At 41.3% G+C, this 26,016-nt stretch overlaps 2 protein-coding genes across 3 annotated transcripts; both read right to left on the reverse strand.

Annotated features, from left to right (window-relative positions):
• Positions 1–3,334: 3,334 nt before the first annotated feature.
• Positions 3,335–4,824, reverse strand: crygmx (crystallin, gamma MX). The gene is made up of 3 exons (XM_069691285.1): positions 4,816–4,824; positions 3,864–4,154; positions 3,335–3,610 (listed from the first exon to the last, which is right to left on the reverse strand). Exons 1-3 carry the CDS (start codon positions 4,822–4,824, stop codon positions 3,335–3,337), a joined length of 576 nt encoding a protein of 191 aa, XP_069547386.1.
• Positions 4,825–5,360: 536 nt separating this feature from the next.
• crygmxl2 (crystallin, gamma MX, like 2) lies at positions 5,361–14,579 on the reverse strand. 2 transcript variants are annotated; one of them, XM_069691751.1, is made up of 3 exons: positions 14,457–14,579; positions 6,118–6,360; positions 5,361–5,658 (listed from the first exon to the last, which is right to left on the reverse strand). In XM_069691751.1, the coding sequence occupies exons 2-3, from the start codon at positions 6,298–6,300 to the stop codon at positions 5,383–5,385; spliced, it is 459 nt and encodes a 152-aa protein (XP_069547852.1). In that variant the 5' UTR covers positions 6,301–6,360; positions 14,457–14,579; the 3' UTR covers positions 5,361–5,382. The 2 variants fall into 2 exon arrangements, with proteins under 2 accessions (XP_069547852.1, XP_069547851.1); XM_069691750.1 differs by lacking the exon at positions 14,457–14,579 and adding an exon at positions 14,038–14,096.
• Between the last annotated feature and the right edge of the window lie 11,437 nt (positions 14,580–26,016).

Raw genomic sequence — 26,016 nt, forward strand, 5'->3', positions numbered from 1 at the left:
TTGTTATCTATTCTCTCAGAAAACAAGATCATGCTTTGATTGCAGAAATATGACTGAAGGTCCAGTTTCATTTGAACAGATTGCATTGGCTCATATTGTTTGTACTGTAAGTGCTCTTTGTTCATATAACATTGTTTTTCATCTACTTGCTTTAATTCCAGGTTGGCTCTCTATGATTCTGAATTTATAGATACTTTGATAAAATGAGGTGCTGGATTAGATCATTTCAGACATGCAGTAATATCAGTACAAAGTTGCATTTAATAGCACACATTTTTACCTCCTTTTTACTGGTGTTTACCAGCTTTCAAATTCCTTGAGTAAAAACCTAACTACAGGATTGAAATAGAAATGTATAACAAACATGCATACTGATCAGAAAGTGTGATTTGTTATACAATAATGCAAGTTAAATACACCAACTTGTATGCATCCAGTTTATTTCCTGTTTTTTATTTTTTGTATTTATTTGATTATTGTTACAAGCCGTGCTCATTTTTCTATGCTTTGTTGCTTTCCTGCTTGTTCCTCGTGGCGCCCAAAGCCTCTGTCAGAGCAGGAATAGTAATTGACAACCTGCCTCCTTCAAGCTGGAGGGGAGAATGCGACTGCTTTTAAATTAAGCTCTGTAACTCTCCAGCCTCTGAGATCCTATCTGATGTCTTGCAATGCACACTTAAGGATTGGTTTGGGCTATTTAATTGCGGTATTGTAGAATTAAAAAAAAAAAAAATTGGGGTAATTTTCTTTCTTACTTTGATTTTTGGAAGTTGAAATGCTACGGATTTTCACATATATGTTCATCTCTGTCCTGGCACCATAGTCTTTCTACTTTCACAAAGAACACAAATTAATGGGGGAAAAAAAAAAAAAGTCATACTGATCTGAAAAACAGATGTCGAAAAAGGGCCTTTTTAAAGTTGCCCATAGGGGAATTCGCATTGCTGGAAGTGGGGCAACGAAGATGGAAGACAATACTATAGAGGTTTAATTATCCAGCCATCAGAAATGAAAAGAGAGAAAAGGAGAACTGAGACTAATAATGGAATCACAGACTTATGTTCTGGGTTTCTCTGTTTCTTTTTTTTCCTTTCTCTTTTCTATCATCTAAAGAATTCATTCTCCAAAACGCACTACTTACCCTTCAATCAGCCTCCCATCATAAGTCCAAAGGGTTCAGAGATGAAGAGGGAGACAAAACTCGGATCTCACTCTTTTGTCCTTTTTATGTGTGAAGCGATTGAAAATATCATCTAAATGACTTGAGGTAGAGAAGGAACAATCTAGGGACATTGAGTATTGCCTCTTTGATGCGTAGTGGTTTATAGATTTGTATTTTACCACATCTTGTGTATTAGAGTTGTTTGCTTCAGTTACAGTAGTTATTGAGGTGTAAGTGTGTACACCTAGTTACTGTAATAACAGGAGTTTTTGATGTACAGTAACAGGACACTGAGGAGTGGTTTTTTTGTGAAGTGTAAGGCTTCCATTACTGACTGAAATTAATATTTTATGGTCAATGTTGAATTTGCATTGAAATAATCACAGGAATTATCCATTACCCTCAGATTATACAAATGCTTCTTTAAGGTGTTCCCACAGAAAAGTCTGCATTTGAATCTGGTTATCAACTGAACAAACAGTTTAGAGGGGCATTTTTATTTCTTGAAGCTCTACAAAAAAATAATTTTAGAAATGTTAGGATGGACAGACATGAAAATATAGAAGATCTGTTCTTAAATTTGACATTGTCATTCTGTTTTTAATTAACTGGCCTTTGTCCTCAAGTTATTTTTCAACTTTATGGCTCCTAAAAACATTTCTGAACTAAGGGTAGATGTCAGTGTTGTATAAAGTGGAAAATGAAGTAAAACTCAGAAGGACTGTTGTGGATATTCTGGCAAAGCTATTTGCAGAGTTTTCAGGTTATTTGCCATTACTGTTGTTTTCATGTGAGGTTTGGAAGGTTATAATTTTAAACACAAATGACCACAGAGTTGTTTTCTGAGGTTTCATGCAAGGCTGAATTGTTTTCTTCCTGAATTTGGTTAATATCTAAAGCCACGGCCCCTTTTGACCTTTAGGTTAACTTCCAGTTATGTCTCAGGCCAGTCAGCATGTAATTTCCTCTCATCTTTTATCAGGCATTGCCTCCAGACCCCGAGAGATCAAATCCCATGCTGCACCCTGTTGATGGTGAGCTGTCTACTGGGTATTGTTGTCCACAGATATATGACAAGATGATGAGGGCAAACCACTGGACTTGTACAGCAAAGCTGACAATCCTTTAATTGGACATTACTCAAGGCCAAAACTCTTATTTCTTGTTGTGCTTGATCTTGAGAGACTCTCAAATGCACTCCCTGCTGGGCTTCAAATTTTTTTGAATCAATAATTAATGGTCAAAGTTATTTATTCATGTGTTTCTTCGCCAATTACGCAGCGTCTAATTAACAATTTCAAGAATTGATATTTATTTCTGAAAGGGTTCAGTATCTTGGGCTGATGAAAAATGCATGAGCAGGGATATGGACTGGGTTTTGTTTTTTGTTCTGAGAGAGCTTGATGCTCGGGGCTAATACCAGGCCACTTTGACTCCAACTCTTTGAGTTGGCACTGGCCCTGTGATGTGGATCTAATATGGGCATCTTTCATGGACCCAAAGCGCTTACTCTGTACCATGTGATCTCATAAAGACTCCAACATGCCCATCCTCAGATACCCTTTTTCGAGTCTTTAATAGTGAACTTCAAAGAATAAGCTTCTGTTTCCTTGATAATATTTCTTTGTGTATGTGGAACGCCGATGTCACAAAAAACTGTAGAAACTCTTGGTCTTGCTAGAACCTCAGTGGCTACACTACTATATCTAACTCTGTGACCTGAAAGTTTAATCACCATATTAAAGAGAAAAATATCCCTCAGATTTATGACAGGCCATATCCGCCTGATCTTTTGATAGTGACAGCTGTAGTAGTCAATAGAAAATTAACAAAGGCTCCCTTTAGTTGACTTTCATCAAGTTTTCATTTATTGTGATTCCATTAGGACAGGAGGTTTGGGACCAGCGAGGCAAACCGTTTTGCTATGGAACAACCAAAGCAAAAAAGATAATCACCATTTACTGATTTGTGGAGGAACTTCCCCCAACAATGCAAAGCAACCCAACAAAACCATAACCCAACATCAGACACACCAAAACCCCAATCATTAAAATGCATGATTTCAGGTTTGGGCACCACAGTGTTGAGACCACACTGAAACAGTGCTGGCATTAGGAGAACAATAGGGTGGAAATCTTAACATTGGGGCTCAGTTAGGGTAAAAATTCTGAATCAGTTGAGCTCTGTGACACGTCTCAGAGAGCCGAAGGTGGGGCTGGTGCTTCCCCACTCGCTGTGCCTCCTGTATTCTCCAGGACGCAGGAAGTACTGGCGTCCCCTGTAGTTGGGGTGTTCGTGCAGCATCCAGTAGCCCTCCATGACATTGGCAGAGGAAATGTCACGAGTGTGGAAACGCTCATGCAGATCTGGGCAGTCATCCATTAGCTCCATATTCTGGCCTGCAAAGTCGGACCGTTCAAAGATCTTCATCCTGTAGTTCCCGTTATACTAGAGGACGAAATGACAGAATAAAGTAATACCAAACGTGTTAAATTTTTCTACTGCAGTGAAATAGAATGATCTAATCCAATGACCTTGTCCATAGTTCAATGAAAAAAAGACATGTTAAAATGACCATCTACTGGTATTGACAGTTGAAGGCAGTAACACTAGGCTGGAGGACAATGATCCTAAACTGGTACTTTTACAGAAAACCTTTTAGTGGGAGCAATGCTGGGGTAGGACACAAGTTAAAACTCACAGGTGGCACCATACGGCAGGAGCGGATACAGTCATTGAAGCCTGCCCAGCGTTGGTAGTCGGGGTACTCTCCCTTGTTTAGCATGTACTGGTAGCCGCCATAATTGGGCTTCTCGTAGGCCACCCAGCAACCACTGTCCACCTTGATCGAGTTACAGCGGCTGAAGAAGTTTTGCATCTCGGGGCAGTCACTACTGCACTCATAGTGACGGCCCTGGAAGTTCCTGTCTTCATAGAAGATAACCTGCACATGACAGAGAGTTGGACATTGCAGAACTATTCCAAAGGCAAACTAAGACACACATGTATGACTAGTTGTCTCATAAAGAATACAACGTGAACTTTTAGTATGCATAGTTTTCATAACCACACCATTTGGTATTCTGCACCAGGTTTGCAAGTTAGTTTTATATCTACCAAAGTTTTTGGATTATATATTTGGAAGGGAAGAAGTTTAGAAAAGATGAGCTGAAGGGAGAAAATGTCCCGAGTGATGTGCCAGAAGCAAAATTGAATAAAATACAGTATAGCATTTGGTATACTTTAATGAAGGGAACAAAGTCTAGACCAAGACATTGTAAAAAGTTCTTTGTCTATTTTCATAGGAAGTAGGACTGTAAGCTCAGCCAAATAATTGCAATTTATACTATCCTTAGCAGAAGACAAAGGCGCTTAAGCAATTCTTATTTTGCGGCAGTTATGTTATGAAGTTTGGGCAAACAATCCTTTAGAACTACTGACCAATACATTTCTACACCAGAAAAGGTTCAGTTATCAGTCTGTGAAGTTCTTTAGCATTTTAGGTTTTAAAAATAATTTCTTTTTGCGCATCTTTGCAGCTTTTATCAGTTTAACTGACATTTTAAAGTTACCACTTTACCAAACAAATCAATATACTGTACATCAAATATTGACATCGCTGTTACACTATAGATTTTACATTTCATGCTTACCTTGCCCATTGTAACTGTGTTAAGTTCAGACCAGACCAGACACTGGGCTGTAGCAGACCTCTTTATAGACCCTGCTGGGATCAGGGCTTTGTAAACGTGAAACAAAGCTTTGTCGTGTCAGCACAGTGCGCTCTATAGACTGCAGAACACTATAGGACTGGTGAACTGCAGCAGTCGCTTTGTCTCTGTCAAAGCTCTGCCTGTCTATGGAAAATACTGTACAACTGCATTTTCCCAAAGGCCAACAATAAGAGTTGCAACATCTGCCTTTATTGGCATGAATACCAGAAACCTACAGCCAGACTGGGAAGACAGACAGGGCAACAAAGAGAAAAGATTTGGTTTGTTACTATAGGTATTTGACAGTGACATAGATCATTAAGCAGCAGTAGAAGTAAACTTTTATGGGTTGAATATATGCAGGAAGAAAAAGTACTGCCTTGCCAAAGAGAGTTATTGTGCTTCACACTCAATTTTGTATGTTGTGTGTTCAAAGAAACTCACAAAGGACATCAATATTCGAAAACAAGGTCTTTAATGTTCATTTGAGTTGCGCATGGGTGGAGTTTACATGAGAGTCCTCATCCTCCTGAAGGAGCCCACCATGGGGTTGTGGCAGCCCCAGTCGCCACAGGCCCTGTACTCACCAGGGCGCAGGAAAAACTGGCGTCCCCTGTAGTTAGGGTGCTCGTAGAAAATCCAGAAACCCTCCATGATGTTGCAAGAGAAAATGTCACGGAAGCGGAAGCGGTCGTACACGTTGGGGCAGTCATCCATGAACTCCATTGTGTGTCCCATCATGTCAGGCCTGTTGTAGATCCTCATTTTGTAGGATCCCCTGTACTGTAGGTGGAAGAAATCAGGACATGATTATTATGCTGTTTTGGTAGGTGTGAGTCCCAGAGAGCACTTTGGTTGAGCTTAAACTACCAGAAACACTGAGAGTGACTAACAGAATTAGAGCGAAGGCATCGAGTCTTGTGGGGGTTTATCATATTCTTTTTAAAGGCTGACTGGGTCTCCTTCCGGGCCTTGGAGCAGAGACTTTTATGCTATGACCTGCATGAGTATTTTTAAATGACATCAAAAAGCTAGTGATTGACATCCATTTCTAAAGCGGCATTTGATGTACAAGGTGTGTGTGTGTGTGTGTGTGTGTGTGTGTGTGTGTGTGTGTGTGTGTGTGTGTGTGTGTGTGTGTGTGTGTGTGTGTGTGTGTGTGTGTGTGTGTGTGGGGTGGGAGTGGGGTGGGGGGTTGGGAAGGGGCACTACCGATCCCGTCTGTCGGTTTGATTGACTTACAGGAGGGAACATCTGGCAGGAGCGGACGCAGTTGTTGAAGCCCATCCAGGAGTGGTGGTCAGCGTACTCGCCGGGGCCGAGGATGTACTGGTAACCCATGTAGTGGGGCTTCTCGTAGGTCACCCAATGACCACCACTGACACGGATGGAGTTGCAGCAGTTGAAGTGCCTGAAGGTGTCCATGCAGTCACTGCTGCACTCCCAGTGGCGGCCCTGGAAGTTGCGGCCTTCGTAGAAGATAATCTTGAAAAGGAGAGAGAAGCATGTGTCACTAAAGTTTGTGTCAGGAATATAGATTTTTTTTCCTAGTTGCCATATTCGTGAATAGACTGTAGGGGACACTGCTCCCCCTTAAACAAACCCAGTTACTTGTCACAAGTCCTTCTAGTTTACAAACCTCTTCAGTGCTGAACTCTTCCATGTTATTTGCAATGTTTGACATGTTAAAAATCAAGGCAATCGGAACTATTTAAACAATGTCAAAAACAAAAGTTAGCAATCCAGCCTATATTTGTCCTTCTCTGCTGCATTTTCTTTCCTGGTTTCCGCATGTTCTCAAAACATGCCATTTTCCTCCTGTCTCTCCTCATCAAACCTGACACCTTCCTGCATGTGAGCTCATACCTTTCCCATGGTTGTAGGGCTGTGGATGTTTTCGCACCATATCCTAGACGCACCTACAGGTCCTTTTATACTCTCCCAGTGATGATGAGGCCTCTGACACGTCAGGAACTACTACTCTTTACCTTTTCAGATACCAACTACGGTTCCCTTTGTCTCACAGCCCACGGCCAACTTATCTACTATCTGCTAGAGTTTACCTATAGAATTGACCCCTCCCTCCCTCCCTGTCACAAAAATGACCACCACACAAGTGTTATTCTGTGTTTGCATGACCCTTGTTGCGCCATGACCTTGTGATGCAGCCTTTTGAAATATCACACAAAGGCCCTTTGGATATGCGGCCCCCCTAACAACAAAGCGTTTAAAGTGTACACTGGCTTAGGTCATTTTTTTGGGGGGTAAGGGGGACCACTCACAAAACTAGTACTTAACCAGGTCATGGTTTTCGTGTCATGTCTGGCTCAGGTGGAAAATTGTTGCATAGTTACTTTTCATTCAGTCTGAGTTTCAGTGAGTTTACAGGGGAGTGTTCCCTAAGTGGTTTAGGTCACATTTTAACTGTTGTTCAGTTCCTGTTAAAGGAAAGTGGTGTTGATACTGTGGACTGAGTTAAGCTTTTGTGTTGATATAATCTACAGTGATCTGTTGTCTCTTTTTGCTTCCATAGCCTGCAGTTGTACTATGATGCCAGACGGGACTGGTCTGTTTGCAGATGTACAGACAGAACTGCTCAGTGTGGATGTATGCATGTATGTGTGTCTGTGTGTGTCTGTGTGATATAAAAGGAGGGGGTTCGGGGCATCTGTGTGTTTGAGTCTTTGTATAAAATGATAGATGTTTGGACTTGAGTCTTTGGCTTGTGAGCATAGCCCAGAGCTGAAGGGGAAAAGGCCAGAAAGAGTTGCCGCCATGTATTGTGTTCCCAAAGCCCAGCTGATGCCAGAAAGGTCAGTCCCATCCTTTAGCCTTTCATCAGGATAAAGAGCTTGTGCCCCCTCTTCACTTTGTGTGCTTTTTTGCAACTTCAACTCTGTAAAAAAAAAAAAAAGGCTAATGTTTTCATAAAACACAATAGCCATTGTGTTCCTGGGCAAAAACACTGCTACCCTGACAGTATATCCAAAGCCATATGACACTGTTTCAATGCTAAGAAACGGCGCTGATAAGCTTTTGCTCCTTTGATCATTGATCGACTTGAAACTCTCGTAGGCTTCAATAGGTTTCATGTTTGAAGCGCCATTCTTTTTCTATGACATAAGTAGACCATTGATATGCTTTCATCACACTGTGCAGCGTAATTGTGGGAGATTATCAGATGGGATGTTGTTTTGTTTAGTGAGTTTCTGGTGCAAATATTTACTCTGTGAGGAAAGGTTTAATCAGAATATATAGGAAACAAATGTTTAGATTTCCCTCATATGTTCACATATTAATGATTTCTTTCATCGTGCTTATTAAATGTCAAATCTTGGTACTTGCAAGAGGGCAGTGGAATGACAGAGAAATGGTTCTCAGTCAAATACTTGTTTAAGCTCTGAGACTGATGCAGTAACAAGCATTTTTTGTGCTTTTAAGTTGAACCTTGCCAGCTCCAAGGCTGCTCTTCAGCCTGACCTCTGACATTTGTACCAAGAGAAGCGTGTAACTGAGGTGCAATACAATGTCTAAACCAAGAACAAAAAAAAGAACTTATTGCCACTATCATGACTGTCATTGTTCTCATTTTCATCATTGAGGAATTCAGCTAACCCTAACTCATTAGTCGGGACCTCGGCTCTCTCCATGTCTCTGTGGCTTCCAGAGGGGAACCTTGTTTCACAGGATCTCAAATGATCATCTTTAGCTGTGCTACAAGACATCTCCTCCCCACCCTGAAGGGAAACTAACATCACAGAGGCCCTTGCCTGCTTTCTCAGTTCCCCCTGGAGGAGAAGAAAGCTACCCACTGTGGAGCATTCCACTCTTCATCTCAGAATGACGGAAGAAAAGGAAAGGAGAAGGGGAACAGAGTGGGGGGCTACATTTGCAGCTCCATTGTGTCCGAGGATCTCATTGTGCAATCTGTGTAATCGCGAGGGAGATGACGACACTATTAGCCCGCAGAATGACTGTCAGTTGGGGACCTCTGTGATTGATGTACACCCCACAGAGAAAGGAGAAACTTTGACAGCTAGCAACCCAGGCACTAGTTAACTTGCAGCCTTTTTTCATCTATCCGGCTTCCAAACGAAAAAACCCATTCGTGTAGCTGATACCTAATTAGAATGTGAATATGCAATTCACTCAGTAAAACACGTTTCAGGTCAGAGGAGACTTCTTTCAATATAAAACAAATCATATTCCCTTAATCCAAACCATGGTCTCTCTGACCCAGCTATATGCAGTAAGTCTCACCCCTAAAATGTTGTAGGGAGAGATAGGAGAGCAGCCGTGCTTGCAGTGCCTCCAATGTGCTCTTTTACTGAACAGTCATTACAAAAACACTATGGTACTGAGGTGTAAACAAGGGGTCTATGTGAGTTTTGCTCCTGAGAGCTGGCTAATCTGGTGCTGAAAATGTGGTATGATGGGAAAGTGCTTGCCAAAAAGCCTCCCACGCCGGGAGTAGAATGAGGACCTCTCTTTTGCTGAGAGATCATCCTCTCCATTCTTTCTGTCAAAAAATCTCCAGGCATCCTCCCTCTCTTGTCACTGCCAGCGCACAGGCTCTATCGGGATTGCCAGACGCAGGAGCCACTGTGAGCCCGTGCCAGGGCCAGGATTTTCCACGATGCGTCTGATGTGCTCCATCTTTTTGCTGGGGGATAATTAAAAGAGGAAATGGTGTTGGAAGAACAGAGTGGAAAAGCGGGAGGGAGGAGGGGTTGGGCCGAGCAAATGGATGCAGCTGTCAATTATGTTGAATTGTTGATATGTTTGTTTTGCTTTTCTCTGAGATTTTGTGTTGAACTGGTCCCCATCAGAATTTAGTTTTAAAGTTTGTGGTAAATCTCCACTCTGTACATATAATTAAGAAACATTTAGGCTGATTAAGAACTACTCTTTGCAATGAAATCACCATAAAGATTTTTTTCTTAGTTTGATTCTGATGACCCAAAGGTGATCAATAAGCTGCAACTGAGAGAAAAAAAAATTCCTTAAAGAATTACCAGACATCTACGGTACACAGCTCTGAGATTTATTTTTTATGAGCCTCCTCCATTTACAGTTGGTCCATTTTGTATTGTCTCCAGATTTAAAACAAATTAAATTGCGTTTAAAAGTATTTCGCAACCACCAGATGTTTGTTTATGGTGGATTTTTTTTGCATCCATATTTGTCTTTCAGCAAACCTGCACTGTTTGACTCATCCAAGCATCTTTCTTTGTTCGACTAAATCAATTTGAGATGCTCCACCATGCAGCATGACCCAAACTCTGTGAAAAGCAGGACAACTCCTTCGTCTCTCAGCAGACACACCTGGGGGAGTGATGGCTTTTAGCTGCTCTCACTCCTCATCTTCACACACTGTTTTGACATGGCGTGTCTCCCATACCCCAAAGCTTTAAAGGTTTAAAGAGCAACTTTTTTCGCCCTGTAATCCAGGTGCCTTTCAAACAAGTCACGCTGTTTACTGACACATGACAAAAAAGTTCAACCACCTCTCATCTCTGTGCTTACAAGACTGTAACTCACCTCGGAGCCTAGTAGTCATTCCTCCAGAGCGCCCTGAACAAACAGAGGCTCAGTGAGAAGGGGCCCCTGCCTTTCACCGCTCACTAAATTTGTAATAAGATGTGATGCTGTTGTTCACTTCTTCAAATTTGTCGTCAAAGCAAATGTGTTCTGACAACAGCTGGTGACAAGTGCACCAGAGGAGAGGCAGCAAATCAGCTCTTTCACACCCCATATCAATTATTGATCATGTTGCTCTCCCTCCAACCCCCCGCTACCCCACCAAGTAGACACCTTGTGATAATGAAATACATCAATTTAAAAAATAAATAATAAAGCGGGGTCGGCTCCATTGTTGCAAAGCCTTAAGAGCTTGATTGACTGCCTGCACATTTTCCTCGTTGGCAGTCAGGCAGATCAAAGGAGGGTTCCTCTTATTGCCCAAGGCCACTTGCAATTTATTTAGAGGAGCAGTGCTGCTGTCCCAGCAGGTAACATTATTGGGCAGAGACACTCAGGATAATCATAGCTTTGAGGTGCCTCTCAAATCCCACCTCTGCTGGCTCTATCATGCATGCACAAAAAATACATGCATATGATTTTCAAAAACTCTTCATTATTACAGTAAATTAAGCAGTAGATAAAACCACATTAAAATCCTCACTTGGAGGATTCAGTTGCTCAAAGGCAGTAACCTGGGCTGACCTAAATATGTTAGGCTATATTGGCTTTGGCTATATATGTCAAGATCTATTGGATTCCATTTTTTATACTGCAAAATGGACTTTCCTATTATGGTACATATCATATTTTTCTAATAACTATATATATATATATATATATATATATATATATATAATGTAGATCTCCTCGCATATTAAACATTTCAGGCGCATGTTTTAGTAACCTATCAATTTATATAGTTGCAGAGAAAAATGAATCATGATGTGACATAAATAAAAAATATTTCAATAAGGACAATTTGACTGAATTTCATCTTTTCAAGGAACAAAAACATGGTAGACTAAAAAAAGTTTCACGAATAAACAAATGACATTGCTTTTATTTTTGTTCCAAATTTTTTTTGTAATGAAAGACACCTTGATTTTTCAGATGCCTTTTGTGGGCACCACATTAATAATACATAACAGAGAGCTAACGGGATGCACTTTTTGTCCCAACACACTCGTTTACTTAAGAGCACACAATTTAAAATAATCTAAGTCTTAGATCACTTTCCCCAAAGACTTAGTTAAAACAAACTATTGTAGTTATTAACCTCTTTTATATAAAAAATGTTGTATGTCACTTTTACAGTTTGGCTGCAAGAAACATTTAAGTTATTAAAATCGAAGAGATTTATAGTTTCATCTGGTTAAGAGATATTGTCAGACTAACAATCAAAAGAAAATGAAAGGGTATTTTCATTACATTTTCTTTATTTGAAAATGTTGTGATTGTCTAGACTTAGTCCTTCAACAGCCCCTTTTTAAAGAGATGAATATAAAATAAAAGCTGTTTGTGTGAATAAATATGTTGTTATAAAGCAACAGGACAGGCTGATAAATATTATTAAAATAAGTTTTGTTTTAGAGCCTGCTTTAGAAAAAATAAGTCTCATTAAAAAAAAAAAAAAAAACTTTTTTATTTTGATAATTATAAAATAAATGTAGCAATCAGTCTTTTAGAAATGTTCTTGGTATTGGCAGCAAATAACTTTTATACAAATATGAAATATGTAAGACAATAGTTTGAAAGTACATAATTATAGCCATAGAAAATGGTGTTACCAACTCAAATTTTGATCTTTAACATAGCAGAAGTGCTTTTATGGAATAGACATACATTTTTTATGATCTTAATTTTTTTTTCTGCCTTATTGATATTGGAGATCACAAGATTTGGAAGGAAATTGCAAACATAATATTGTGACGCGTCAATGAAAAACACATTTCTAAGCTATGTCTACAACTATATATATTCATACTTAGATTTGTCCTTTCTGTTATTTCCATAGGACTCAGTTTGTTTTCTCAGTTGTCCAGTTAAAGCAGATATCCAGTTAATTTGCCAGTCAATTCCAAGCACTAGAGGGCACTAGAAGCCAAAGCATGGTCTGTCTGCTGGTTGGCTGTTTAAAGTTCTTTATACAACAGCCATATCTATGAGCAGCTTGTGTGAGTGTTTGTCTGCTTGCATGTATACATTTGTAAGTAAATTTGGACATGCATGTATATAGACGTGGGCTAGAAAATGGCACGAAATATGTAATACAGCTCTGTGTATGTCAGTGCCACGGCTCCTGTCTGTACTGTGGCCTATCAGTGGTCCAACATAGCTTTACCAAGGGAGAAGTTAAACAAAACAAAACAAAACAAAACAACAAATAAATCACCAACAGGCTGACACGACCTGTGTCCAAGCTGCTCGTCCGCTTGTTTGTGGAAGCAACACACACATTTGCTGCACACGCGTGCACATATTGCGTTCGAGTTGTTTTTAGAATGCTAGTTTATAACAAACTTCGACTTGACACACACACACACACACACACACACACACACACACACACACACACACACACACACACACACACACACACACACACACACAAAAATGCACACAGCATGGTCAAACAAAGTCTCAGACATACAATGAACCGTTAGCTTTGTAGCAGTTTCAAGCCAGTGTGTGTTTTTGAACTGCAGATGTGGATGCTGACAGAAGGATCAGTGCACAAACTGCAGGACTGCAGAGATGGCAGTTCTCCCATAGGGTCTGGCACAGCCGGGGCCTTTGTGTTGTACCCCATTTACGCTGTTCATTTAGCCATGTCGAAGAGGTGGTGGTGGTCTGTGTCTGTGTGTAGTGACGGCCGATCATTTGAAAGTCCATGTCAAGCTTGTGTGTGCATATTGTACTCCATATGACTTGTGTGTAGGCAAAGCCTTGTGGATATATTGTTTTAAAAGGATTTTGTCTGGTGCATTCGGGACGGCAGAGCAAGAATCTAAATTGAGTTGTCCATTTTCTTGTTGGTATTGAAAGCTACGCATCTTAGATTTATGAATTCTACAGAAACGACTTATCTCGGTGGCAAGCACTGGTTTCCATTTCTACTGGGAATTAATTGCACAACTATGAAGCGCAGGTATGCGAGATGGAATCAAGAATGTTATTAAGATTCGGGCTCAGTTGTTTGGTGTAGAAGGATGGGGTAGTGAGATGCATAAGATGCTTGACTTGATCTGAGTGAGGCCTCAGAGGAGCAGCAGAGAGGCGCTGCTGTCCCCGGCCTGCGGAGAACAGGCCCTCAGCAGAGTCCCTGGAAGACCGAAATCTCCACACAGGGGAGTTTCAACTAAATTAAAAAACAATGATACACTAAGGGAGAAACTAATGCCAGTTCCCATCATCAAGACCCACATTCTTCACTGTTTTGCTTTTAACTTTTATTTTTTCTCTCTCTCTCTCTCTCTTTCCCTCTCTGTCTCTGACTCGCTCTCTCTTTTCCCTCCGCACTGTTGTTTTCTAGTTTGTTTTCCACCCGTACTCCTCTGGCTGTCGCCGAGCGCTACAGCCACTTTCAAAGGCTCAGCTGTCACACGCCGCCTTTGAGTCCCGTTTGAAATTTTAACGTACATGTTGTCAGAGTGCCGTCAGGAGTGATTGACAGGTCCGTCCCAGAGCAACACCGGGCTTGGCAGGCTGGCTGTCTTTTGTCAGAGGCAGCCGAGGAGAAGCAACAAAGGAAAGGAGCAGAGGAGGAAAAAACATACATAAATAAAACAAAACTGCTCTTACCCATTTCTCAATAAAGACCAAATTAGATTAATCTTAAGGCAGAGCAAGGCAGGCAGGCAGTTGCAGAAAAAGACTTGATATTTTCTCTGGCTTTGTTCCCTGCCATTGATGGTGCACTGCTTAGACACCCTCTCAACAGGACACCAAAGGCAGCACAGCAAGAGTTGTATAAAGAGCCAGCTGTACATATTAATGTTCATTATCACCTCCCTTCAATGCAGACAAATTCCAAAGTACAGAGTTTGTCCCGGACTCACCTTTGTTTGAAAGTGGAGATGTGATGTTTGTGGCCTCGTCAGCTGCTGTGTTTTAAATAAAAACTGGTGACCACTTGGATCCGGTGGAAAAATCGTAAATTCTGCTGTCTTTGCAGTGCCGTAGCATTTTAAAGGTGGATTATGAAATTAATTGTAAACTTGAAAACTGCAATAATGTATATGACTCAACGATGCCAGCTTAAGAGAGATCTGCCAGGCAAAAGCTGTCTTTCCAAGCCCCCCCCCTCCCCCTCCTTCCCCCGGTGCGATTTCAGCAGCTCATAGATGGAGGAGAATGTGACAACACAAATCTCCATCGTATTCCCCTCCTCTGTTTCCATTGCCACCAACACATTTGGTTCGGAAGCCAAAGAAATACACATACACACAGCGATATTGTTCATTTTCATATATTTTTGTAGATATTTCATGAGAGGCTTCTATTGGATGTCTTAAGTAATTAGCCGATTGAAACTGTTGTGAAAACTGTAGGTGGCTGTTGTATTCTCTCAATTACGGGTCAGCTTACGCATTTCCAGAGATGCTGTAATTTCCTATTTGAAGATAAAAGTCCCTGATTACTCTGTGCCTCTTTAGACAATTCAAGAACAAAAGTGCTGGATAAAAATATCCAGTGAAACACAGTCTTTGAGATTCACATCAACTGTCAGCGTTTGGGTTGCAGGGCAGTGTAGCTGGGCTCGAAGCCCACAGTAGCAAGCACCCAGTCTGCTAAAGTGTCTTTGAGCAAGACACTGAACCCCTGCCAGCTCCAGCCTGATCTGTGACCTCCCTGTGCAGCGAGCGCGGAGCACAAAGAGACTTTCTCCGAACAAAATCAAAAATAATGAGAATAGAAATGTAGGTTCATGTGAAAGTTGCGCAGAAGTTTGTTTGAACAGTGCAATAGAGCGGTAATGATTGATTCAGTGGTGTACATAAAAATGAGGGCATTAACAAGTCTCACCACTTTGAAAATCAAGGACATCGACGTCCCATCTCTCTTTTCGCACAAGTGCGGCTCAGTGTGAAGGGAGTTGAACAACATCAGCCACAAGGAAGTGGAACACTAACACACATGCTACATGGATGCTACATCCAGTGTTGAGCAAGCTGTTTCCGTCAGTCTGGGTCGTTGATTTGTGCCATGAAATCTGTACAGGCCATATCTAAATGTAAACACGAGACGTAAGAGCCAGGGGTGCCGCATACACCTTGAAGCAATTTCAGATCTGAACGTGACCATGATTTGAGGGAGAGGCGCATTTTAGCTGAGTTGTGAAGGTAGCTTGTAGTGAATGACTTGACGGTGAGGAAAAGTTCCTGCATCTTCTTGGACAGAAAAACAAATTTTTTTTTTTGTTAATGTCTGAGTGTTAGTTTGTCTTGTTTGCTTTCCGTTGCAACCTACCAAGTAAATACCATTAATTCCCCAGTGTGAGGTACTTTTACTGTTCCATTTATTACAGCCGTCAACAACTTGTGTCAGCAACTATAGATTGAAATCAGAGAGTAGTGTAAGCCTTGTAAAGAGCAAGGGTTTTGCTTGTGTGGAGTACCGCACATGATGGGTTGAGTGACTTCTACTCACTCGCTGAAAGGTTAGGCTTTTCCTTCTGCCGGTATCTTTTTAAAAGAAAACATGTCTGCTGTTTGATAACTGCTTGACATTTGACAGTCTTTTCAGACCAATCAGACAAGTTTTTTTCTCCGTTTTTTTTTTCATTTTTTATGTTAGCCGTCTGGAGGAGCAGCAACAAGGAAAAAACATACAGTATTGTCACTTTCCTCAAGCCTTTCAAAGGCAGTCTTTCGCCACAGCTATCAACATCAGATACCGCGGGTGCTGTGCTCGTTTTTTTTTTTTTTTCTTTCATTTGTGTTTATTTTTCTCTCTCTTTTTTTTTTTTTTGTTGGCCTAACCCAGTCTGCTGAGACCTCATCGCTACCATCAGAGTTGAACTCAAGAAAAATCACTTTCCAGTGTCAAAAGTGTCAACCACCTAACCTTATTGCAGCATTGCAACAATGCAAACCCTCTCCTCTCCTCTCCTCTCCTCTCAGAATCAGCTCAGCTGGTTGCACTGAAGCACTCTGTTTTGTTCTCTGTGGGGCATTGTCGCTATATCTTTCTTTATAGTTTCAGAATGTGTTCTACTGTAAATTATCAACTGTATGTTATCTTGGAGAAAAAGCGAAGAGCTAGTGGGAAGCAACAAAGCCACCAGTCTCTATGGTTACATAATTCATGTCAGCCATATTCAAATAAAATGTATCACATTGTCAATCATTGAGAAGCAAAAGTGTGTGCGGGTGTGTATGTATGTATGTGCCATGTGTATGTGTGTGTGTGTGTGTGTGTGTGTGTGTGTGTGTGTGTGTGTGTGTGTGTGTGTGTGTGTGTGTGTGTGTTTGTGTGCGTACAAGAGCATAGATAACTCTGAAGTGATAAATTAATAACATCCTACCATGGGAGCATGTGAATGAGCATGTTTAGTCATTCTGTTTGACAACAGAAGGAAACGGCGTATTCCGTGGGGTAGAAATCAAATTTCACACTTTTCATATTGTTCCCTCCTCCAAATGTTTAAAATATGGAGTCTTGCTCTGGTAGGGAAGTGGCTCAAACAATACTTTGCACTGAAATAACTTTTGTTTGGCCATAAACTAGGAGAACATTCTCTCAAGGAGAAAACCGTATGTGGTCTGAATGTCCTTGGTTTAAGATGGAATAGTTTATTGAGGAAAACACTGGTTTATGACTTCTGAATAAACTGCAGCACCTTGAAAATAATGCTGGAGCCATATGCTTGTTTATATTTCAGTTTGCAATTATCTGTTGTTTACATTACCTTTTGTTGTAATGTCAAGGCCAGACGTTTTAAACAACAGTGATCCAGTAAATATTTTCTTGACAGTCTTGTGGTGCTTAACAGAGTTCATATTTCTCTTTACGACTCTAATCAAATGGCGAGCGATTCAAATAAATTAAAGAATTGCGACATGTTTAATCACATACACACAAACAATGCACCTGTCCTCACTACTACGCTGCAGAAGCCTGCCCACACCTGCTCTCCAGTAAGCTGTGCGTCTTTATGATCTGTCTATAGCGGAAGATCTCCCCCGAATGCATAGGCTTGAACATGTGAGGAGTGACTGAATGGATGATTAAAAACGACTGAGACACACAGTCTTCTCCACTGATTTCAGCTCTGAAGTCAGCCAGCCAGGTGTCGAGTGTTTGGGAGATATCGTTTGAAAAACTTGTGAGAAACGGAGAGAGAGGGAATGACTGATTGAGACTCTTGAGCGATTATGAGCAAGAACAATGTGCCACAGATAAACAAACCCTCACATCTCAAAACTGGAAGTCTAAAATGTTGAACGTTTGAAAGTATCTTTTTAAAAAAAAAAAAAAAATAATAAATAAGACGAGCCTCCCTCTCATCGGCTTGGAAAGCATGTGTTTTCAGCATGTGGGTACCGGCACAGACAGCCTACCACCATATGTACCATCTACCTACTGCATTCTGTCCTGTTTTGCACGAGTGCACCAATAGAAGCACTGCTGCTGTCTAAACGGAGGTATGCCAAACAGCTCATTCTCTTTTTCCCCTCTCGTTTCCTTTTGTGTTGGGCCAATCTGACCCCTATCTTGCACCAGGTGTGCATTTCCTTGATCCCGCTCTCCTTCAACCCTCCCCTTCATATTTACACCCCTGCCGCCCGCAATGAATGATTCACTTGGAGAGGCTCCCTTCCTCCATCAGAAAGCTTTGCAACTATACACTACAGCCCAGCCTCCATTTCTCTGATCTCACTATGTTGTGTAACGCTTGAAACACCCTTGCGTTCTCGTACTTGTTTCTTTTTTTTTCCACGCTCCCTCTCTTGCTCTTTCTCTGAGTTACATTCAGTATTGACTGTTTATGCTTTTTAATGTTGTGGAGAGGGCCCGGGGCTTGCGGATGGGGGAAAAGCGCTCTTCTTGACACACTTACGCCCCCGTAGTGAACTCTAGCTCCCAGCACTCTAGCAAGTACACAGACCTTCTTCTTTTTCCTCTCCCTCCCTTATCTGTCTCTTTCGCTCCCTCTTTCTTTCTACAACTGGGAGCTCCTCTGAACATCAGCACCCTGTGTTACTCCACTCCAAAGATCACCTTATGGAAGATTAAGATGCTCAAATGCTCAAGCAAAATATTTACACAATAACCCCCCTCCCGCCCCTTTTGCATCAAAGTGAAGGCAGTGGAGTTGAGTGGAGTGATCTCAGGAGGGTGTTAGAGGGCACCAGAGAGTGCAACAGTCACCTCTGAGCAGAGAAGGCCTCGGTCAAACCTGACAGAGAACAAAAGTGATCTCTCCATCTTTAGGTGCTCCATGTGTCTTGCATCTGTCAGCCCACCTTCAGATCCCCTTTTGACTCATACTCTCTTTTCACACACTTACTTTTACCGATCGATAGGCTGAAATCTCTCCAGCCCAGTTGTGATGAGGAATGACTACCGCAGATGATGCTTAATATGAACACGCAGACTTTAATAGTCATTCGTCTGCTAGTATATTTAACTCACTTTTTTATCTCATCCGGCTGCCAGAATGTATTTCGCACTTAGTCGAGCGGCTTCATTTTGTGTGGGTATTCTCAGTAGAACAGTGTAGAAATAAATTGCAGTATACATATACAATGAAGAAGACGATGCCAGACCAGGGAGCCATATGTTGCCTGCTGTAGGCAGTGTGGGTCAACCAAGTGTCTTGAACAAGTCTCTGGTCTCTTTCTGCACAGCTCCGTGGCAAACAGGATCTCGATTCAATGCAAACTGTCGTATGCCTGCAGCTAATACAGAGCGACAGCTAGCGGCTCGCTGAAAGACCGATGTCTGCTCTTTGTGTCAGCGCTGATACTTGTGATGGCCATCTTTACCGTCTTCAGTGGGTGTGGGAAGCCTATGTATTATCACTGGATTTGCTTGTGTGTCCCTGCTGCTTTGATATTCAATGATTGACTCCTCGCTGGCATTTTCAAGGAAAAAAAAGAGGAAACTTCAAGTCCCGCTCATCTTTCAAGTCTCGTTCATCTGCTTAAAGAGCATTTCATGGTCAAAAATTGCATTCAGGTGCCTCTTGTTCTAGAGGCAGCCACTAATAGAGTCGGTTTGAAGGCTGTTTGGAGTGTGTTTAATGAACACGAGTACACAGTCAGATCCATCAGTGCCGGCTCTTTGGCGGTGACAACCAGATCCTGTAAAGTCGATGTTTTGAGATAATACTACAAATTAAACAAGCACATCTGTCCCATTGTGCCCACAAGGGAATATACGTTACAGTTCACGAAACAATGAAATACAACTCCATCCCAACATGTGACCAGATAGATAGCTATGATAAGAAACGCTAAATGGGATCCTAAAGTGAAAAAACCCGGGATCTGTTTCTGCTGCTTAATCACAGAGCCCAGTGACAGACCAAAGAGGATGCTTTCACCGTTCAGACAAAGGAGGAGAGAGGCTGAATCTGCGGTGTCTAGTGGAGGAGGGGGACACTGCCCCCTTCTCCATCCCTTACCCCCTCCCTTTTCAACTAAAGGAAGACATCATTATGAGTAAATGACATGAGGCGGTTGGTTCTGTTCCACTCCTGGCCCCCCAAGGACTCTTTTGCCCCACTGTGTAGCCTGTTCCCATCCTGCTTTGCTGCTGGCCACAGGCCCTCAGAAGCCCGGGCTCAGGCTGCAACTCAAAGAGATGGACGCTCGCACATTATTGATTGGACACTCGATAAAAGGTCATGGGGGCCCTCCTCTGCTGTGGGGTCCAGCGCTGTGCGTAAGCCGCTCTCCATCCAGACGCACACACACACACACACACACACACACACACACACACACACGCACACGCACACACACACACACACACACACAGAGCACTGTCCCCTGCATCAGCCACCTGGGGGATAAGCAGAGCTTGCAAACAAGCTAATCATTCTCTCCTTTTTCTCTCTTTTTCTCACTCACACACACACACACAACAGCTCCTGAGTGGCTGACAAATGTCAGAATGGCTTGTATGGGATTTTTAAGAAAATTATTTATTAATTGAACTGGTTAATTAGGTCCCTGAGGCTTGCACGCTAATTGAGAGCCACAGAGCTGGCGAGGCAAGAAAGCCAAAACAAAAGCGATGGCTCAAACAAATAGACAAGCGCTTGAGAACTGCAAACTCTCACACTCGACACACACACACACACACACACACACACACACACACACACACACACACACACACACACACACACACAAACGTACGCATACACAGTCACCCATAAATTTACGAAAAAATAAACAAACAACTGTTTACATTTTTTTTTTTTCTCGGGCTTCCCCTTTTTCTCGCATAATTTTGTGACCTGCCAAATGTTCTCCTCTTCTTGATGTTCCAGCAATGGAGAGAGACGCGCAGCCACTGAAATCTGCCACATTGCACAAAGCATCTGTCTCCACACAGCACCCTGCATTCATTAAGTTTGTACCAATTAGCAGCAATAGCTTATAGCACAAACATCCATTTGTGCCTCCCACTTTGAAAAATCTTCCTAAAGTGAGTGTGTCCCTCAATATGCCCTTGTGTCACCCAACTTTATCTTCACAGAGTCTCTTTTTCTTGCATAATTAGAGAAGAACTCCATCTCTTCTCCTATCTTCTCTCAGGCTCTGTCTTTGTCCCTTTTTTCATCGCTCTCGAGTGCACCTTGAGAGCGAGTGTGCTTTTGTCAAGAAATCACACCAAGGTTGTCTGAAAGACTTATGAGATGGAGTCAGAGGCGGAGGTTGGTTCAGGGACCAGAACACAGAGAGAAGCACGCTGACACTTCGACAGTTACACCTGTTTCAACAATTATCCTGCTCTCTGATAAGAGCTGAACTCCTTGGATCTGTGCTTCGTCGAGTTAACTGAAAGTTTTCATTGGTGACAAAGTCTTGTGTATTCTAACTTCCAAGCCCCAGTTTCATAGCATTTGAAGGCAGGATTACTGTGAAGGAAAAAAAGAAACCTGGCTGTTGCTGAGCATTATAAATAGATCTATAAATCTTTTTGTATTTTAATTTAAAGTGCAACATAGGAACATAAGATTTTGATCTGTGGAGCAGACTTGAAAGACACATGGAGCTTAATTGGTAACCGCACTAAAGTATAGACTCTCCATGTCAAATGAGGGATGATTTAGTGACTTCTAGTAAATACTCATGTTGACAGTGAGTAGCTGTGTTTAAAAGCGTCTTATAGTGTATATTTCTAAGTAGTAGACTTTATCCTATTGTTTCCCATCCATACGGTACATATATATATGCTTTTACACTATAATGTATAAACATATATACATATATACATTTTCTTTTATCTATCTAGAGGATCGTTTGGGGGGGGGGGGGGTTGGTGTTCCCTGATGGGAAATTTGGCAAAAACTGTGCGAATTCTAATTCTAATCGTAGTCTCTACTAAAGGTCAGTGTTTGATATCGGGGGTAATTTTGAAGGCCTTTCAAACGGTTCTCCTTAACATTCATAAACATACATGACCCCAGTAGCTAGAGCACTATCACATTATGATTACCCGCTTAACTCTACCGCATTGTGAAAATTGGCCCCCGCCGCCTTCCCAAGTAAACTTTGCCTCTGACCCGCATTCCCTCACTCTTAAGGGACCACTTGTGGTCTGTCTCGGTAGAGAGAGTCGGATGATGGGGCACCAGGGTCAGATGCTATTGAGCGATGCTTCAAATAAATGTGTGAATAAATTACTTGATAAATGAATGGCCTGGACTGAAATCACTGGAGAAAAACAAAGATTTGAACTCGACCGAGCTGTTGTAGAGAAAAAGAAGAAGGAAAAAAAAATAAAAAATCTGAAAGTGTGTTCTTGTTTCAGTTTGAAAACTTACAATTTAAAGTCCTTTTCAGAAAAGCACTGTTCTGATTGATTAATGAAAAGCTTTTAGTTTGATGAACTGAAAATGAAATTCCACAGCAGAGAAGCAATACTGCAGCACTGTTTTATGACATGACCAATAACCTACATGAAGTAAGACGCAAGGCAGGTCTTCAATAACAAGTGAAGTGACAAATCTCATTGTAGGTCAGGCCAACACCTTGTCTATTTTTTATTAAAATGCCATTGCTTTTTACATTTTTTAATTACATTTAAAAAAAAATAATTAAATGTCCAAGGTAAATGATGGAAACCTAAATCATAAAGACTTTAAAGCCCACTACTGTTTTTACAATGCAGGAAAAAAAACCCTCAATCAAACATCATCGGTTTTGATGCTTTTGTCTTTAAAATTAGATTTTTACAACCCTGCAGGCTGACTGAAAATGTTATCCGGATGTATTTACAGAGTATGTTCAGTAACTGGAGGCTCACTGAAAGGAAAGGAGGGCAAACATATTAGAGCATGGAAGTATACACAACACAACTCTCTTTAGCCTTCAGAGCTTTGAAGTTCTGAAAGCTAAAGGCTGCTACAGAGAAGTGGAGGCTGTGCTTTGGCCAACACAGCTTGCGGTGTGTGTTGATCATGGATGTATGCTGTTGATCCGCTCATGTGACAGGCAGGTGCACATTGTGGTGCATCAGCGATCAAAAAGAACTTTGCTCTTGTGGAAATTTTCACCGCACGGGAACAGTCATGAAAGGTGTTTACTGTGACAATTGACGATGCATCCAAGTAAAGTCCAAGAATTCAATGAAAGACACATTGTAAACAACTTGAACTAATGTTTGTCTGAAAATTTAGTGAGTCCTGAGTCCCGTCCCTGGCCTAAACTATATTACAGTGGTATATGCCTCCTACTGTATAATATATATAAAAAGCCGAGAATAACGTTTTTAAATGGTGCAAACAGTTATGGCAAACTGCCAGTTCCTCTGCTGACCTAGCAGCTACCACAAAGACGATCATCATTTGCATGCTTTCAGTCAGCCTTTAGATAACTTTACTCTATTTGTAGGGGCACTGAGAGCTCAGTGTAAAACATACATCACAGTCTGCCAGCTCTTTTTCCTCTGTGCTAAATTCAGATCTAAAACTGAATCAAAGTCTTGCAAGACCATAGGTCTTAATTATTAAAACCAAAAGGGTTTATAAAGAGTGTCAAATCACTTTCTATTAAATGTTCTTGTTGCCTAAATAAGACTATTATTTCTGAGAATATTTGTTGCTATTGACATTTTGTACATCAGCACGTTCAGATAATCAAACAGACAACAGCAAAGAAAATGTAAGTAAACCATCGCTGATCATGGTGGAGCCAGTCGATGCCACAATAGAAGTCGTCACTCAAAAATTTGATTTTAGTTTAAATTAATCCACGAGAAGTATTAGCCTGCTGAAATACAGCATTTACACTCCTATGTTTTTAGAACAATGTACCAGCGCACATGTATACCTTCAGAATTTTTAATGAAAGGAAAATGTCTAATTGTTCTTATTTAGCATCATTTTAAAATGGTACCGTAGTTTGTGTAATTGAGAATAAAAAAATACTATATTCAGACAATAATATATGACCCCCCCAGCACCCTGATCTCAGGATCATTGAGTCAGTCAGGGATTACACGAAGTGACAGAAGCAAATCAGACAGCATAAATTTCAGAAAAGAAATGTAGCAGGTTGGCCAAGATGTTAAGAACTAGCTACCTGCCAACCACATTGACAAAAGGCACAAATGTGTCTAACAAGAGTGCCATTTTTTAAGGCAAAATCAGGTCACACATTTGACTGCACTTATCTGATATTAGTGAATAAATCTAACATATTTATGGAATTATTTTTGAAAGCATGATTTTTTATTTTGTGAACAGTCTAAATCCTTGTGAGACACTGAGGTGGATCTTCTCATTGTACATGTAGGGAATATGGAGGAGGAAGAGTATTGATTACGGAGTCACAGCTGTTTGATCGTAAAGAATGTGATCCTACTGTTTGGGTCTCAATCATCACATTGAAATGGAGGAGTCCCACAAAAGCCATACAAACATCTGTCCTGTTTCAGTGTCACAATAGCCACATTGTCGTTAAGTCTATGCTAGATTTGAGGGTGTGCTGTGAGTGTGCCTCTGTCTTTAGCTGATGAAAATCCCCCCTCTGCACCTCAAGGCCCCGCTGTCCCAATCCCCCTCAGACTGGCACTGATCGATTGCTGGTTGTTATTGACATGACACCCGCCGAGCCGGGCTTTAAGCTATTGAAAACCGATGTGGCAGATCAAAAATAGGACGCTAGCTTTCATGTTTGTAAACAGTATCGATTTGCATAATAACCTTAAAAATTAGTTCCCCGGATTAGGCAAGGACAAACCTGTTTCAGCGTTTGTTATGATGCCTCCAGCATATGCCTAATTAGAGAAAAAAAGGCAGAGGCTGTGATCGGCTTGAAAAACAGGCTGTGATCGGCTTGACAAGTCGGTGCATCGCTGTCAACACCTTTTGGTTTGCCATTGTTAATGAAAGCCATTTGCCATTAAATAATAAAATAAAAACGCACCTCTAGACTTCTTGGCAGACAAAAGCGCTGATGCGTCACTTTTACACGGATGCAAATTATTGCTGCGTGTCACAATCATTTATTCATGAGGGGGGCCTTCTATCTCTTGGCGGGTTTACCTGCGCCATGGAAGTGCTCTTTCCTCCGTTGTGCCATGGTGCTGAGAGAGATGTCAGACTCCAGAAGTGACGAGGAGACAGATGTAGTATGGAAACAACACAAGCACCGCTCACTTCACCAGACAGGTCCAGTTTAAATGCACTGAATTATGTATCTTAGCGGCTGACACAATCACAGAATTACTTGTCAGTGTCGAATATCTCCATTTTCTGTCTCAGACAAACAGTGACCTAGTTGGCTACCAGGGAGCATTGATTAGCTGCAGAGGCTTGCAGACTAACGCCAGTTATAATGGCATTTACTGAGATGTTGTTAACTGCCACTATTACCAAACTGCACGCCTACGTCTTTAATAAATCAATTACTGACATTACAGCACCTGAAATTAAACCTGCAATTCTATAATTCTCGTGTATTTTAATAGTTTTGCACTCCAATGCTGCAACACACAGGCATCACAACAAAAGATGCTGCAAGGCAAAGATGAAGGAGGCTTCTATTTCAACTCCCTGTTGTGGACATTTTTCGTATAATCCATTGCAACACCATTCCTGCAGCGAGAATTCCCCAGTGTAGAATGCAAAAGATTAAAAAAAAAAAAAAAATACCACAAGTTTATGGAAAAATAAAGGGCTAGTGGTGTCTGACAAGCCTTTAAATCTAGGACAGTCATCCCAAAGAGGAATGCACATACTCATTGCGGGGACATAAAAGCGGAGCTTTAACTGTGCTACAAGGGAGATGGAGTTGGTAGGCCATTAGCTAGATGCCATTGTTGTCGTTTGTGAAGACTTCTTTCTTCTTTGTTTGAAAAATGTTGAACCGTTTTTTTAAACTAAATTTTTTATTTTTGAGAAAAGCCAAATATCTGGACACACAAACCCATAAT

Source organism: Brachyistius frenatus, unplaced genomic scaffold (genome assembly GCF_029030835.1).
Source record: "Brachyistius frenatus isolate BFR_SWC_R1_liver_20210118 unplaced genomic scaffold, ASM2903083v1 Contig_11, whole genome shotgun sequence".
Taxonomy (NCBI): domain Eukaryota; kingdom Metazoa; phylum Chordata; class Actinopteri; family Embiotocidae; genus Brachyistius; species Brachyistius frenatus.